The 15,949-nt window shown below is 39.6% G+C and overlaps 1 protein-coding gene across 2 annotated transcripts in view; it reads left to right on the top strand.

The window, feature by feature from the left end:
* The window catches only part of psda (pleckstrin and Sec7 domain containing a), a 28,021-nt gene that overhangs the window by 3,567 nt on the left and 8,505 nt on the right, over positions 1-15,949 (top strand). For both annotated transcript variants that reach the window (XM_060872863.1, XM_060872865.1), the window contains exons 2-7: positions 557-742; positions 968-1,048; positions 3,562-3,674; positions 3,786-3,844; positions 3,964-4,053; positions 14,514-14,557. In XM_060872863.1, the coding sequence (XP_060728846.1) occupies positions 557-742; positions 968-1,048; positions 3,562-3,674; positions 3,786-3,844; positions 3,964-4,053; positions 14,514-14,557 (573 nt within the window). The remainder of the gene's footprint in view (positions 1-556; positions 743-967; positions 1,049-3,561; positions 3,675-3,785; positions 3,845-3,963; positions 4,054-14,513; positions 14,558-15,949) is intronic.

Below are 15,949 nucleotides of genomic sequence, written 5' to 3'. Positions count from 1 at the left end.
AATTACTTCTTAGCTGAGCATTAGATCTTGAGAAACTTAACTGACTTAAATATATTGTTTTGTGTCCACACATTATAAAAAAATATCTATTATCTGACCTCTTCGGCTCCATTTTACGGCAGTGAGCTGTGTGTTACAGGTGTGCTATAGATTGTATTATTCGTTTTTATCAATCAATTATTTGATGACTGAACTTCATTCAGTTAGTCATAGGCCCAGGAGACTATCCTGGGGACACTAGGTGCAAGTTGGGAATACACCCTATTTGAGACACCATAGAGGTCTATTAAAATGGTTGCTAATTAAGAAATATTACCAGTATGTTATCAGTCTGACAGACAGGAGAGTGTCCTTGTGGGTGAGTTTAGATTCCAAACAGAGAATGATTACTGTAAACAGCTTCAAAGAAAAAACACCCCGTGATGAAATAAGCCTGTACTATCCAGCAGTTTCATTCCCAGATTGTGTGTGTCCATGCATGTCTGTGTGTATGAGGCTTATCTCTGGTGTTATTTTATCAGCTCTTCCAAAACAGTGGTTTTCTTTTCATTCCCAGGGAACGAGCTTCAGGACTTGTATTACAGCCTGACCATGAGGTGGCACAGCGATTGGCAGTGGGAAGCTGCAACAATATTCCAAATGGTGGTAAGGCTGAATTGCAGGCTGCCAAACTGTTGGCCAAACGTCTCTATAACCTGGACGGTTTCAGGAGGTCTGATATTGCAAGGCACCTGAGCAAAAAGTGAGAGTCCCTTTCCTTCCTTCCTTCCTTCCTTCCTTCCTTCCTTCCTTCCTTCCTTTCCTTCCTCATTTTTCTGAAAAACATTTGTTTTGTATGTGGATTCTAGATCCTTTGTTTCATGAACATCTGAACATGATTGTTAAATGGCAAATTGGATTTATTCCCAAATGCAAATCCGCAAGCCTTTATAAGTAATCCTGCTTGTTTTCCTCTCTTTGCCCGTAGTAATGATTTCAGTAAGATGGTGGCAGAGGAGTACTTGAGTTATTTTAACTTCTCAGGCATGAGTGTGGATCAGGCTCTGAGGTAAGAGCATGTACATGCACTTTTATTTACTATGAAACATTAAAAAAAATCTGCATTTATGCCTCATAGATACGTATGTATTTAGAAACTTTTTAAAGATGTATTTAGAAACTTATTAAAAACAAAATAGACATAATATTTCTCAAAAACAAAAGTTTTTGAGGTTAACTTCTTGTTTCTGAATGAACCTATTTGCCAATAAAAGTGACACAGTGACAGTGGAAATAGGATAATTCACTGGAGTAGAGGCTATTTAGAAAGCTGATCACCTGATTGCCTGACTGCCTGGTCGTCTGGTCGTCTGATACAATAAGTATTACAGCAGACTGTAATAGTTAATTGAAAGATGAATGTAATAGAAGATAAATTTGTTGATTCATCTTCAGCACCTGCTTTATTCAAGTCAGAGTTTTGGTAAACTATCAGCATACATATCTCAAGAACACTGGTAGAGGGTGAGGTAGAAATGCATAATATCGGGATGATTTTGATTTTTTTTTTTTATCATGGCCAAAAGTGTTGGCACCCCTGAAAATTAAGTATTTCTCACAGAAAAGTATTGGCAATAATTTTGTCCGGCCCATTTTTGGAGTTGGAAATTGTATAGCAAAAAAAATGTATAGCAAAACGTGTAATTGCAATACTTTTATGTGAGAAATACTTCATTTTCTGGAAAAAATTCAGGGGTGTCAACACTTTTGGCGTATGTAAAATGGCATATGGTATATCTTGATAAAAATTGGAAAAATTAGAGTAGGTACATGATTAATGGTTTTTCACTTGACAGAGTAGAAAGTGTCTGCCTGTGTGTGTGTGTGTGTCTGTGTGTGCATGTGTCTGCCTGTGTGTGTGTGTCTGTCTTTGTGTGTGTGTGTCTGTCTGTGTGTGTCTGTGTGTGTCTGTCTGTGTGTCTGTGCGTGTCTGTGAGTGTGTGTGGGTTTGTGTGTTTGTGTCTGTGTGGGTGTGTGTCTGTGTGGGGTAGAAAGGGGGTTTAAGGAGTTATGCATAGTAAAATATGCTGTCTATAGTCAGTAATACCTTTATCGTAACATATATGGTAGATATTCCTGACAATTTATTTTTAAAAAAGAAATATAGATACAAGCTACACACAGAATATTGAGAAACCTAAGGGTTTTTCAGTAGACCCTTTTGGGAAACTCTTACAGATTCTTTAGAGGGTTTCTCTATCAGGAATGTTTCTCTATCCAACAAGCTTCCAAGTAGAAATCTTTACTGGAAACATATTATTAGTTTACTATAAAGTAACGACGCTAGAGTTCAAGTGTACCTAATAAACTGTCTGCCAAGAGTAGTGAAATTGATCATTCAATTCCATTCACTACTACATTTCCTTCCTCCTTTGTTTTTCGAAGTTTTTGCAGTCTAGTGTTAGTTTTAGAAAGAAATACACTTAAGACTTGTCTATCAGCCCCATACAGTAGCTTGCTAGGTCATGAATCAGTACAGTATATTGAGCACACAAGTTGGTAACTGCTAATAAATCCTGGCTCAACAAATATTTGGACACTGATGGCTCAATTTATGGTAACATCCTAATTTCTCTATCAGTTACTGTAAAAAATATATTTAAAAATAAAATATTTAAGATTTAAGTCAAGGGGGGCACGGTGGCTTAGTGGTTAGCACTTTTGCCTCACACCTCCAGGGTTGGGGGTTCGATTCCTGCCTCCGCCTTGTGTGTGTGGAGTTTGCATGTTCTCCCCGTGCCTCGCGGGTTTCCTCCGGGTACTCCGGTTTCCTCCCACGGTCCAAAGACATGCATGGTAGGTTGATTGGCATCTCTGGAAAATTGCGTGATGCGTGAGTGAATGAGAGTGTGTGTGTGTTTGTGCCCTGCGATGGGTTGGCACTCCGTCCAGGGTGTATCCTGCCTTGATGCCCGATGACGCCTGAGATAGGCACAGGCTCCTCGTGACCCGAGGTAGTTCGGATAAGCAGTAGAAAATGAATGAATGAAGATATATGAAGTCATATACATTTGTTAGCATAATCACACAATTTTCTGCCATGGAATTTCAGTCAAGATCTTAAATTACTTAGCAATTTAAAAAAAAAACAAAGATTAAATTCATTATACGCAAACAAACCATATATGGAAATAAGGTTAAAAATGACTAAAGTAAGTAATCACATGAGAGCAACAACAACAAGAAGCTACCCACCTTTGTAGACAAAGTTTATCCACCGTTTTTTCTGAGCTGAGTGGCTAGAAAATATGAAGCCATTCCCAGAAATAGAACACAGTGAGCATTGATGCTCCCTGTTTTTTTTAACTGTAGGATTTTTTTAGGGAGCGAAGATTCTAGTGCAGGCCTTAAAATAGCAGACTCTTTGATCAGTGCTCTGACTACTGAACTAGTGAGCTGATTGAGTCGCACCATTTTTCAATTTAGTTTTAAATATGATTTAAAACGTTATGCAAAACCATCTCAAACAATTTAGTCCTTTACATCAGTTTGTTTATATGATGATGAGTCTGTGTTCTTCAGAGTTTTTCTGCGAGAGTTTGCTCTTATTGGAGAGACGCAAGAGAGAGAGCGAGTATTGTGTCATTTCTCCAGAAGATACCTCAAGTGCAACCCCAGCACTATACCAAATGAAGGTAAATCACACGTGCACTGTGGGGATAAAAGCTCACTGGCAGTGAAACCTGTAACAGCGTCATTGTGCCAGCAGATAGCTCTGTTGCTCACGCTGTGTTTTTGTGTTGCAGACAGTGTCCACACTCTGACCTGCGCTCTGATGTTGCTGAACACAGACCTGCATGGTCATGTGAGTAGGAGCAATAACTGAATATGTGATAAGGTCTTTTTCCTAGCAGGCAGAGAGGTGTGATCCAGACATTATAAATGTGTCAAACTGTCTCCTCTCTCCCTGTCTGTCTTGCTTAGAATGTGGGGAAGAGGATGTCATGTGCAGAGTTTATAAGCAACCTGGAGGGGTTAAATGATGGGCAGAATTTCCCTAAAGACCTGCTCAAGGTGGGTCATTTGTCAACACACACACACACACACACACACACACACGCACGCACGCACGCACGCACGCACGCACGCACACAAAAGAGACTTCACTTTTCACACTCCTACATAGACAGCTGTATGTGTTCCCATTCTCTGTTTATGAATTTGCAAGACCTGACTGTTACATAAGCTGTGATATCACAACACAGAAATATTTTGATTTGCATGATTTTTACGCACAATAAACTGTGAATATTGTAATAACAATAAATGAGATGGGAGAAAACATGACATCTCAGTCTGTCACGTACCAGTCCTAGATCTTATAATCAGCCAGTGTGTGTGCCTGTGTGTGTTTGTGTGTGTCTCTGTGTGTGTTTGTGTGTGTCTTTGTCTGTGTGTGTTTGTGTGTCTGTGTGTGTCTGTCTGTGTGTGTGGGTCTGTCCCTGTGTCTGTCTGTGTGTCCGTGTGTCCGTGTGTGTGTGTGTGTGTGTGTGTGTGTGTGTGTGTGTGTGTGTGTGCGTGCGTGTCTGTGTGTGTGTGTGTGCGCGTGTGTGTCTATGTGTGTCTGTGTGTATCTTTGTGTGTGTTGTGTGTGTATGTGGGTCTCTGTGTGGGTGTCTGTGTGGGTGTTTGGGTGTGTGTGTGTGTGTCTGTCTGTGTGCATGTCTGTCTGAGTGAGTATCTGTCTGTGTGTTTGTGTGTGTCTTTGTGTGTGTATCGGTCTGTGTCTGCGTGTTTCTGTGTGTGTGTTTCGGTCTGTGTGTCTGTGCGTGTCTGTGTGTCTGTGTGTGTGTCTGTGCGTGTGTGTGTGCGTGTCTGCGAGTCTGTGTGTGTGTGTCTGTGTGGATGTGTGTTTGTTTGTTTGAAAAGCCAATAATTATCCTTGTGTTGGTTCTACATTTCTCTGTAAAGTTACCCAGAAACTTTAAACCCAGAAACCTAAAAATTCAAAGATCCAACTGTATTAATTTATTTGTTTAGATGTTGTGTTGTGACGATGGTATAATGGCTGTAGAAAAATTCAGTTTCCTTAAAAATATACTGTAGGTCAGTCCGTTTACTAGTAATATAGATATGTTAGAGAACTCACAGCTTTCATCCTCCTCAAATGTTAAACTCGTTTAAAACTCATTCTCAGCAACTGCTTTAATCTGGGCAGGATCTTTTTGCTTCCTGAATCTATGTATCTTAAAAACACTGAGTGAGGATGTGAAGGAAATACACGGCAGTGCACTTACTGGCATGTTTCAGAAGTTGACTGTTATAGTCATTTTTTTATCGTGACCTAAATGGGCAGTGCAACAGAATTCATCTTTTGATGTGATTCAGAGGAAATACATGATAGCCTCAGTCCTTCCAGGCTTTTATCTGTCATGCAACCGGGAGAAACGAGCTCTGCTTGAGGATACTGCACTTGTGATGTATTTTCTGCTGTTATGGATGGTCCAATAGAAAAACCCTAAAGCTCTGTACTTCCTAAACCTTCTTCAATGGGTTATCTCACCTTAATACCAAAGACTTGAACTTAAGAGCTGCTATAATCGTAATGGCTATGACGCTCATACAAACATCATTTCAGTACTGTTCTACTGTTCTTTACTCTTCTACACCTATATACAGTAATGATTTCGAATCCCTCTATCCTACGACACTCACAGAAGGATGGATTTCCTTTCGAGACAGTTTTCCTTGCATCCATTTTTTAAGGTAAATTTTTAAGGTCATTTCTAATAGCTTGCTCATTAGGAATCACAATCTTCACAAACAAAAGGCAGATCCCTTTAAAGCTTCTTTGCGACAATACGTACTGTAAAATAAAATGCACTGTAAATAAAAATATTAAAAACGTCCTTCTCTTGGCATAATAACGTAAGGAATGATCATCAGGGAATGACGTGCTGCATTCACTGTGTGTTCACATGGAATATGCAATATGTAAAACACAGTGCTGTATAATAATAGTTGAACCTAGCAACAGGAAGGTGATGATAAAGAAGCTGAGGGTGTGATTAATCTGATAGCATGTGTGTGTAGGAAAGCCAGTGTGGGTGGCTGTTTAAGATGCAATCTGCTACAGGGAAGATAATGATTTGCTCGGTTTGCAAGCGATGGTCAGTGATTTGATGCTGGCATTTTGAAGATGCAGTGGTGGAAATAGGGAACCTCGCATCTTAATGACGTTCTTCTTTTTCCATACACTTCATTGAAACATGAAAATATAGAGCATAAGCATCTGGATGAGGTAAATAACATCCTGATAAAGTAAGTAAGTCACACAATAATAATCTTATTATATAGCACATTTGATTTTTAATAGAAAACAACAACAAAACAAATAGGGACAGATTGTTTTGACTGTAGCGTCCACAGAACTGTAACGATGACAGTCTGTTAACGGTTTGAACGTGATGCTTGAAAGACCATTTTTCCTGATGCTGTAAGTGGGTGATGCAATTGTTCTGTGTGGTGATTCCCACCTTTTTTCAAGGACAGCCTAATTATAAATACACAATAAGAGTGTGATATGTTGAGCTCTGCAATCTGCACTGTAGAGGATTTGTTTGAGTCGATGGCATTGAACCTCCTGTGTTCAAGTGTGCTTGTGAAAAAGGCAGTCTATTTTTATCACTCCAGCAGGATTACCGAGATCAGTGAACAAAAAGAATAGGCACGTCATGACCGCACCTGAACCACTCTGGTCATGCCAGGTTTTTAAATCACAGTGGGCCCCTGCCACACACACACACACACACACACATACACCAAACAGCTCTCTTTATTTCTGTCTCCCACACGTTTGCTTTGAAACACCAACCCTCTGAAACACCAACAACTTCCGCCCCCTCTTTTGTCTTGACATATGTCTGTTAAGTAATATTGCCAGAGGATGTCTGTAATGTTTATCATCAGTTCACATGGGATAAGCAATCTCTTAATATATCACAGACATGGGAGCAGAGGTGGGTAGTAACGAATTACATTTACTTCGTTACATTTACTTGAGTACATTTTTTGGGTAACTTGTACTTTTTGAGTATAATTAAAGATGCGTACTTTTACTCTTACTCAAGTAGATTTTTAGTGGAAAAACTTTACTTTTACTTAGCTACATTCGGCGGCGTTCCTCCGTTACTCAAATGGTAATAAATATGAGATTTAATAAATAATAATTAGTTTATATGACAAGTCTCGCTGCTGCGCGAGAGTATGCTGCACATCTCCCGCTGAAGTTTAGCGCGCCTTTAGTTGGAAGATGATGGCTGAAGCAGAGGAAGACGTTTGCGCTTTGTCAAAGGCAGATCACCCGTGCCCTCAAATTAGTTCTATATTTTCACTCCAAGATGTAAAAAATAATAGCTTTATAATGTGATGCATTCTGTGTGCAACAAAACAAACAGACATCGCAGTTTACAAGAATTCCAGCTCCAACCTAAAAAAACATGTAGCGGTAAGTGTCAAAATTATGCCTATTTGATGGTAATTTGGCAACTATGGGCACTTTGACCTTAACGTAATACTACATTTCACACACTGTCTGAATGTTTTCCCTCATATATACGCTCTCGTGCAATCCTGTGAACCCTACAAACAACACGTTCATGAACAAACGTTCTTTATAAGCGTCTGCATTTTCATATCCATGTTCCACAAAATAAACTGAATTGCATGCTGTAAAACGTTTTGCATTTATACGCAAATCCTGACATCTCACTAAAGTATTTTTTTGACTAAAGTTTTTTTTCCACTAAAGTGTAGAACATATGCAAAATAAAAACGGGATTATATTTTGTTTTATCCCTACCTAAAGAATACATGTACTTACTTATAAAATGTAACAAATGTGAGAATAAAGTACATATAAAGCACATCATTCATTTACATCATTAAATATATATATATACACATACACACACACACTTCAACCTGTGTTTTATATTAGCAGAATAAAGAGACTTTTAAGGAGAGGTGTGTGAAAGCTCTCCAAGTAGTTTGAAAATCAGGGGTTTTGCTTCATCAGATGAGAAGTAACTAGTAACTAACTACTTGAGTAGTTTTTTCATCGGATACTTTTTTACTCTTACTCATGTAACTATTAAGATTGTTACTTTTACTCTTACTTGAGTAAATATTTCCATAAGTACTTGTACTTTTACTTGAGTACAGATTTGGTATACTCTACCCACCTCTGCATGGGAGTGACCTTATAATGTGTGCAACAGATACCCTATACCTCATATCTTTTAATTGAAACTGTTTTGATGTTTATTCCAAGCATTTGCTGTGTTTGATCATTAGTAGGCCAGACCATGCACATGGTTTTACCTGTGCTCAATAATTTACAAAGAAGTGACGCTTCTCTGAAGTTCTTCTATATTTTATTTTTCTGTGTTCTGAAATTTTTGTTTCTGTTTGGTTTTGACGGGAGATATTAGAAAAGAATGCTTCTTGGTGTGGCTTAGAGAATAAAAAGTGCAAAACATCTTTCCTGATAGCTAGCTATAATGTAAACTTGTACAACATACACTAAGAGCCAGACGTATATGGACAAACCCACATGTGCTTATTGAACATCCTATTATAGATTCGGTTCCCCCTTTGCTCTTATATTAAGCTCCAATTTTCTGGGAATTCCTTCCACTAGATTTGTGGCTATGGGATTTGTGTTCATTCAGTCATAAAAGCATTAGCGAGGCGAGGCACTGATATCAGACAAGTCTTTCAGTTTATCCCAAAGGTGTTCATTAGGGTTGAAGTCAGGGCTCTGTTCAGACAGCTCGAGTCGTTCCACTCCAAACATAACAAACCATGACTGTGTGGCTCTCACTTTGGACACATGGAGTTTTCATCCTGGAGCAGGTTCCATTCTTTGCTTTCAAATTTGTTGAAGCAGTTTGAGGACACTTTTAGCCATGTATTGAAATGATTCTGATTTTGACTGAGGTTGTTCCTGATGGTCCTTTCCAGACACGGGAATGTGGCATCTGTGAAAAATAAACACGGCAGATTATAAGACTGAAATTAAGCAATATGCTGGTAATAACTACATTATCCCATCTTCCTATGCAAAATTAATCTGCTTCAAATAGGGCACAACTTTCCCATCTCACCATCCCATTTTAAACATTGTTTTATCTTATAATTTGCACTTTACGTAGTGCCATTATACACTTTATGCTCATGTTTTCCTATATAAGTTTACACCACATGTGCCATTTTGTCTTCTGTCCTTTCGTGCTTGTCTCATCTTTGCTCTCCTTTGGGTACATGGTGTGTGTACATGACCTGCCTATGGCGCTGACACTGATGCACTGAGTACTGAGTGCTCTCTGGAACATTCTGCCACTCAGCTTGACACCTCGCTTCTTCATCTCCTGCGCTCTCTGTGTGCCTCACTTTCTCTCTTTCTGTTTATCCCTGTCTCTCTTATTCCTGTATACATATATATATATATATATATATATATATATATATATATATATATATATATATATAAATCTGCCACTGCTTGTCACATGATGTGTCTTAAAGCACATGGCCATCACCACACTGGTGTATGTTTCATGTAACTTGGCAACCGGTCCTGTAGAAGATTGCTCACTTACTAAGATGATGTCAGCAGCAAATCAGTATCAGGTACTACATTATACACCAAGCTCTGATTGATTTATACTGATTTGAAGATTTATAATAAAAACAGTAGGCTCTCATCTTCTCTCTTAGTCTCACCCATTCATATAACTCCTAATTCCCAGAATGGAGACGAATATAGAGTGTAGGCAAGAGATGTGTTGAGATGTTTATGAGGCAACAGGTGAAGCTTTGCGTTGGTGTGTAGCTCAGTATAGAGGAACTGCGAGGTTTCTGTTTCAGAGAGTATCTCAGTGAAAAGAGGAAGGATAGGAGGACAGAGGAGTGTAGCAGATGGGAATTTGGCTGCCTCCTGCTGAGATGAACCTTTTGTCATGGTGTTGCCATAAAACCATCGCAAATCTCGCTGTCTCCATCTCCATCACTATCTCCTTCTGTCTCTGCCTCCCGCTTTTTATCACCTCTTCCAAACTACAAATTGCTTTCCTGCCATACCTTATTGAGTGCAAAGTGTAATTTTTCTGTATCTCCTGAATCGAGGTTGTGGAGGATATGCAAATATGAGTGGAGAGCTGTACCACATTATCACACTGCCCACACTGACAGCTAAGCAGCCTTTCTCACTACTGCGCTGGTGTTTAAATGCATTTCATTAACATAAAGATTCAGTTCAATATGTTACTAATAGAGAGCTGAGATGTTTATATTTGTATTTTTTCACAGGTTTGGATTTCAGAGATCTTTACACCAAGCCTTTAATAATTTTTACCTCATTGTATTTGCTATAGTTTAATATTACATAATATATTTTATGAATTATTGACACCATTAAAAACAATGATATGAAATTAACATTATCAAATAATTCCACACAAAAGTTATTTAAAATCATTTTGATTCGAACAGCATTTTAGAAATAAATAAATGAATAAAAAACATATGTGAGCTCAAAATATCACTTATCAGCGAGTGTTATTCTTGTTGATTAATTACAGTTCTTTTTTCGCTGATTTTTTTATGAAGGGTGCTAATACTTTTAGCATTTAGCAGGGTTGTAATAACAATGACTACAAATAAAACTAAAAAATTAGCAAAAGCTAAAAATATTCCCTTAAAACTAAGCCAAAAATAATATAAACAACAGATAAATAAACATAAATAAGTAATAAATAAAAAGTTTTTTGTTTTTATTTTCTGCAAATAACTTAAGAATCTTATAGTGACTAATTGGAAAAAACCCAGTGCCTATCACAAGTACATTCAGTGTTTATTGAGGCATCGCTCTGTCATTTTCATTCCGTTTACCGCTCTCCAGCCTTTCGGCAACATCCTGTCTCCTGCTACAGCCAAATATTTCAAGACCAGCTCATCTCCTGCCATTTTTTAAACCCCAGTTCCTATGTTTTTATGCATAGTTGTGTCACTTAGCCTTGTTTTCACGTCTTAGATTCTCATTCTTCCATGAAGACCATTGGTGGCCAGACTTCTCTAGTAGATGTGTGTACCTGGGTCTTACTGGTTTCCAACAGTTCTTTGCTGATGGCACTGCTGATCATCTTCTTATGTCGAAGAGAAGAAAGCATGATGCGACTTTCTTCTGCTGCATTAAGTTACCTTGGCTGACCACTGCGTCCTTACCTTACCTCCATTCCTTAACCTTAACCCTAACCCTAACCCTAACCCTAACCGAAGGTCCTTGACATCGCCTGTGTCTTTTTTCTTCTTCAAACTAGCTTGAACAGCACATCTTGAAATCCCAATCTGCTTTGAAATCTTTGCCTTGGGGACACTTTGCTGATGCAGTATGACTACATTTGGGTCTTGTTGCTGTGCTCAGTCTTGCCATGATGTATATGATCTGTGACATGAAACTGACTTCCACAACCTCACCTTAGTAGCACAGTTTGGCTGTTCCTCACCCAGTCTTAAGCTTCCTACACAGCTGTTACTGACTGTGTTTCAGCCTACATATGAAATTATTATTATTATTAGCACCTGCTTGATATGATTGCTTAATTATACACTTGAATTTAATCCTTGAAAATCCCTGAGATTTTGCAAGTGTAGAAAACATGCAAGATGCTGGTTTGAAGGGTAGTCAAACCAAATAGTGATGTGAATTAGATTTTTCTTCTTCTGTTTGCTCACTTTGCAATTTGTAAATTAAACAAAAAATAAACGATTCAAATATATATTTTTGTAAGCATTCTTACTTTACAGAATTTCTTTACACCTGCCTTTACATAAGTGTGTGTGTGTATTTATGCTTTTCTTCAGTCATTATTGAGTCATAGATATGTTTTACGGTAAAAGTGTTTGATAGTTGTGTTTGTGTGTCCTGCACTGGACTGGTATCGGATCAGGATAAAGCATTTGTGATTAGTGAAGGAGTAACTTGGGGCTTGGCAGTGCTACTTAGTGATTCTAACTCTGGACTGGACTCTGAACTGGTGCTCATGTGGTGGTGAGGAGGGCAACATGCCGTCTGCCAGCTGGGTTATAAGGAACACAGAAAACAGGTCACAGTTGTCTAAGGCACGATTCATAGAGCCTGCACTATGTCCCTGAGCTATCAGAGAGAGAAAAGAAAAAAGTGGGGAGACGAAGAGAGATTGACCAGACAAGTGCGAGGTTGATTAGCAGAGTGAAGGAAATATATGCATCCACATTTACGCTAGTATTTCTATTTATGTCAGTGCTGTGGACCCACTGTCCTAATTACATCATGAACCTGCTCCTGTGTTGTATCATTGAACATGCACACAGCACAGGAGCAGCTTCTTTCAACCTGCTGTGAATGTTAGATTCATTCAATTAAATTTGATGCAAAGTAATTTTATGCATGGGGAAAAGCAACAGGTAAGTTGTGGTGCTGCTGTTGTATGATGCATCCTTTTGTGAAAGCCACGACTCGGGGTCTGATTGACATTCGCTAGAAGGCGGGAGCAGAGCAGATCTTAGACTTGTGATTCGTTGTGCAGGCAGAGAGAAGAAGATGCTGGGAGAGAGAGAGAATGGGAGAGGGAGGGTGAGCACTCCTCCCACATCAGATCTCTTTCTCAGTGCAGTTCAGTTCGCTTTGTATCTGCAGCACAGAAGAGGTAAGAGGCTGGAAGGAGAGGAAAGCAGAGGATACAAGAAGAAAAAAGACTGGAATGTGAAGCGTGTTCTGGTTCTTTCTATGCACACAGCATCAAGCTCCAGTGTTCATGAGAGAAGAGGTGATAAAGAGATTGCAAGAAAAGCTGAGAGAACTTGGATAAAGGAAGGAAATATGGTGCGTACAGAAGGATACAACTGCAGACTTCAGGAGCACTATGGGGAAAAGGCAGAAAGATTGTGATATAAAGGAACATGCGATGCCACTATAAAGCAACCAAATCATTGCTTTGTGCCTACATTATTTCCCGCAGTGCCTGTCCTCTTTCTATGCCTTGCCATCTCTCTTTTGATGTCTCTTTCCCTGTCCCATTGGGAGAGTGACTGTGACGTCACAGCGAGTTCTGGGATGCCGCTGTGAGTAGAGGAAGGAGTTAAAGTCTTACTTATTTGTTGTTGTTTTTTTTTAACTTGGAGATGTGCTTGCTTTTCTCGTTTGTTGTGCCATGGCAGTTCTCTGTCTGCTTACGTTGTATCAAAGCTGCAAGTATGGTAGCTTTGTGCGTTGTCAGCCGTGCATGTACATGGCATCACTATGACAATTCAAATGAGTAAAAAAAAACAAAAAACTCACAAGAATCTTGGCTCCACCACTCCTTTCTTTGTGCTCAATTTTTTGCTGCTTTTGTTCAGAAAAGAAAAAAGTTTGGCTTGGGATGGAACTCTCAGGTTTGGTCTCATGGTTCAGTTTATGTACAGTATAATCAATAAAACTGAATTCCTAATCGAAAAGCCGGAGAATCCTGGGAGGATCTGGGACCTTCTCAGGTCAGATTTCTAAGCGAGCCAAGCTGAAAAAGGAATTTCCCATTCTGTAGTTTCACTTGCAAAAGCTGTTTCTTGACTTTAGTGATTAGAAGATCTGTGAGCTCTAACGGACGGTCAAGAATCTCAGGTTCAGGTTTCAGAATGATTGGTGTGAACAGTATTCACTCAGCCGGCCGGCTGCGCTCGCGCTCTCTGTGCTCAGTGCGGTGTGGCCGGGACTTTAGCGTCATGGAGCCGTTACGTTACACCAAAGCACCACGATCACGCTCTCTTAGACCCCTAGCCTTTCCTGATTTGCTGGGCAAAGTGCAGGATGGACAAAACCACCCACAAACACGAAAGAAGAAGGAGAAGGTATGTCTGCATGCTAAGAACTAATTACTCAGGCCTAATAGATGTGTGAATAATACTACACTATGTTCTTAGTGCCACTTAAAAAAAATTGCCTCTTCTGGGTGGTATTAACTCCAGCAACACTGATGTGGGAAAGCACCTTGAATGTAATTGCATATAGTAATATACTACAATAGTATATTGCAGGGCACCGTGCACACACGTTCATACACACATTCACACACATTCACACTTAGAGGTTAGTTAGATTTGGCAGTCCTGCAGACTTCCATGGTTTGGGAGGTGAGAGGAAAACCAATCAAGCCAGAGGAAATTCACAGGTAGAAAATTTCAAACTTTACACATATCACAGATGTTCAGGATCGATCTGTGGTTGAAGCCGTAAGGTGGCAGTGCTTCCTGATGAGACTCCATGCTTCCCTTAAAATGACTTTTTAATATTTTTCAGTTTGTATATTTTTAAATTTCTGGTTATACAATATTTCAGTATTGTCTGCTATTCTTATTACTTCTCAGCAACATTGCCCATCTTACATATGACCATTTCTCTTTGTGTTGACCTGTTAAGCATTTTTTTGGAAAGTTTCTTTTTCTGTCCTTCGCAGGCACTCTATAATTCCATCAAGAATGAGAGGCTGCAGTGGACAATGTAAGTTCTTTATGTTCCTATTTCATTCATTTTATTCTCCAGAGGCAATTTCTGTTCGCTCTTTCTTCTCAGGCATACATAAGATCATAAGCATACATAAGCACATGCTTCTCTAGACCCTGTCCTAAATATTCATGCTCAGTGAGGTGCAGTAGTGAAGCTCTCACACTGATTAAACCATGAAAGGCTGTGTTGAAGGTGGTGAGGCGTTGCTCCTCCAGGTCGAGGTGTGCATGCTGCGGTGAGCTGATGTGTTTCTAACCTGGGCAAAGCCACGTGATACAATGGCCCCTGATTTAGACTTTGGCTTTCTGAACTCTGTTGCCATGGCTACAGCTCCCTAGCTGCCTCCATGTAATTACAGGTTGAAATCTCTCTCTGCCTAATGTACATTTGTAACTGCACCGCTACACACTCACGCAGAGCAAGAGGGCAAGCATGCTGGGCCGTTTGACTCCTCGAGGGCTTTAGCGCTGTTGTTAGTGTGTTGTGAACGAGGAAGGAGTGAGTTGGCTGCGCCTCTTCTTCTATTCTCTTTCATTCAGCTGCACTCCTTTCATCCCTCTCTCTCTCTCTAACTCTGCTTCTCTTGTACTCGCTCTCTCAGATCCTGGCAGGGAGTCTAGCGGTTACTAAGCAACAGATGAGAGCATTACCATTTAGGAGGCAAAGAGGGAGGGAGGGATATTTAAAGGTACAGACCTCAGGCATCCTTTAGGCTGTTGAGCTGACGGGGTGGAAGCAAATGACATTGGACTTGACCACCAACATGGATGTTTTATTCATTTAACAAAACCAGGAATGGTATGCTGCTGTTTAGTGTGCATACTGTAGGAGAAATGCACTTTTTCCACAGTAAAAAGACAATAACAAATGCTCAGAAGTTGATGAATTTTCTATAACAGCACAAGTCTTAAAGTAGATCTGACTGCAGGGTTTATAATGATTTACTCAGTATCATTTTATATTAACGACATACACAGGGGAGTGTGTGGCGGTCACTCTGCATAAACAGATCCCGTCATTATGGCTTGGGCAGGATCTGTTCTGGCAGGGTTTGCTTTTGTCTTGTGCCATGTGCTTTTGTTTGTTTTGTGTCCTCACATGTATTTGCCTCGCCAGAACCGTATCCCGTTTTCCCATCTGCACACATGTCCTTATTATTGATTACCTCCTCTATTTATACCTGTCATCTCGTGTGTGTTAATGGTTGAGGCCTCGTCTTTTAACCTGGTGTTCTCCGTTTTTTTTTGTTGTTTGTTTGTTTGTTTATCTTGATGTGTTTATTAGTTGCTTTATTTTTCCCCTAGTGTTTTCCTGTATCGGTTGGATTTGTTATATTTTTAATAAAACCCCGGTTTGTCTTCCATCCCTGCATTTGGGTCTGGATTT

Source organism: Tachysurus vachellii, chromosome 6 (genome assembly GCF_030014155.1).
Source record: "Tachysurus vachellii isolate PV-2020 chromosome 6, HZAU_Pvac_v1, whole genome shotgun sequence".
Taxonomy (NCBI): Eukaryota; Metazoa; Chordata; class Actinopteri; order Siluriformes; family Bagridae; genus Tachysurus; species Tachysurus vachellii.
Note: the sequence above shows the minus strand (reverse complement) of the source record. Positions and strands in the feature narration are given on the sequence as shown.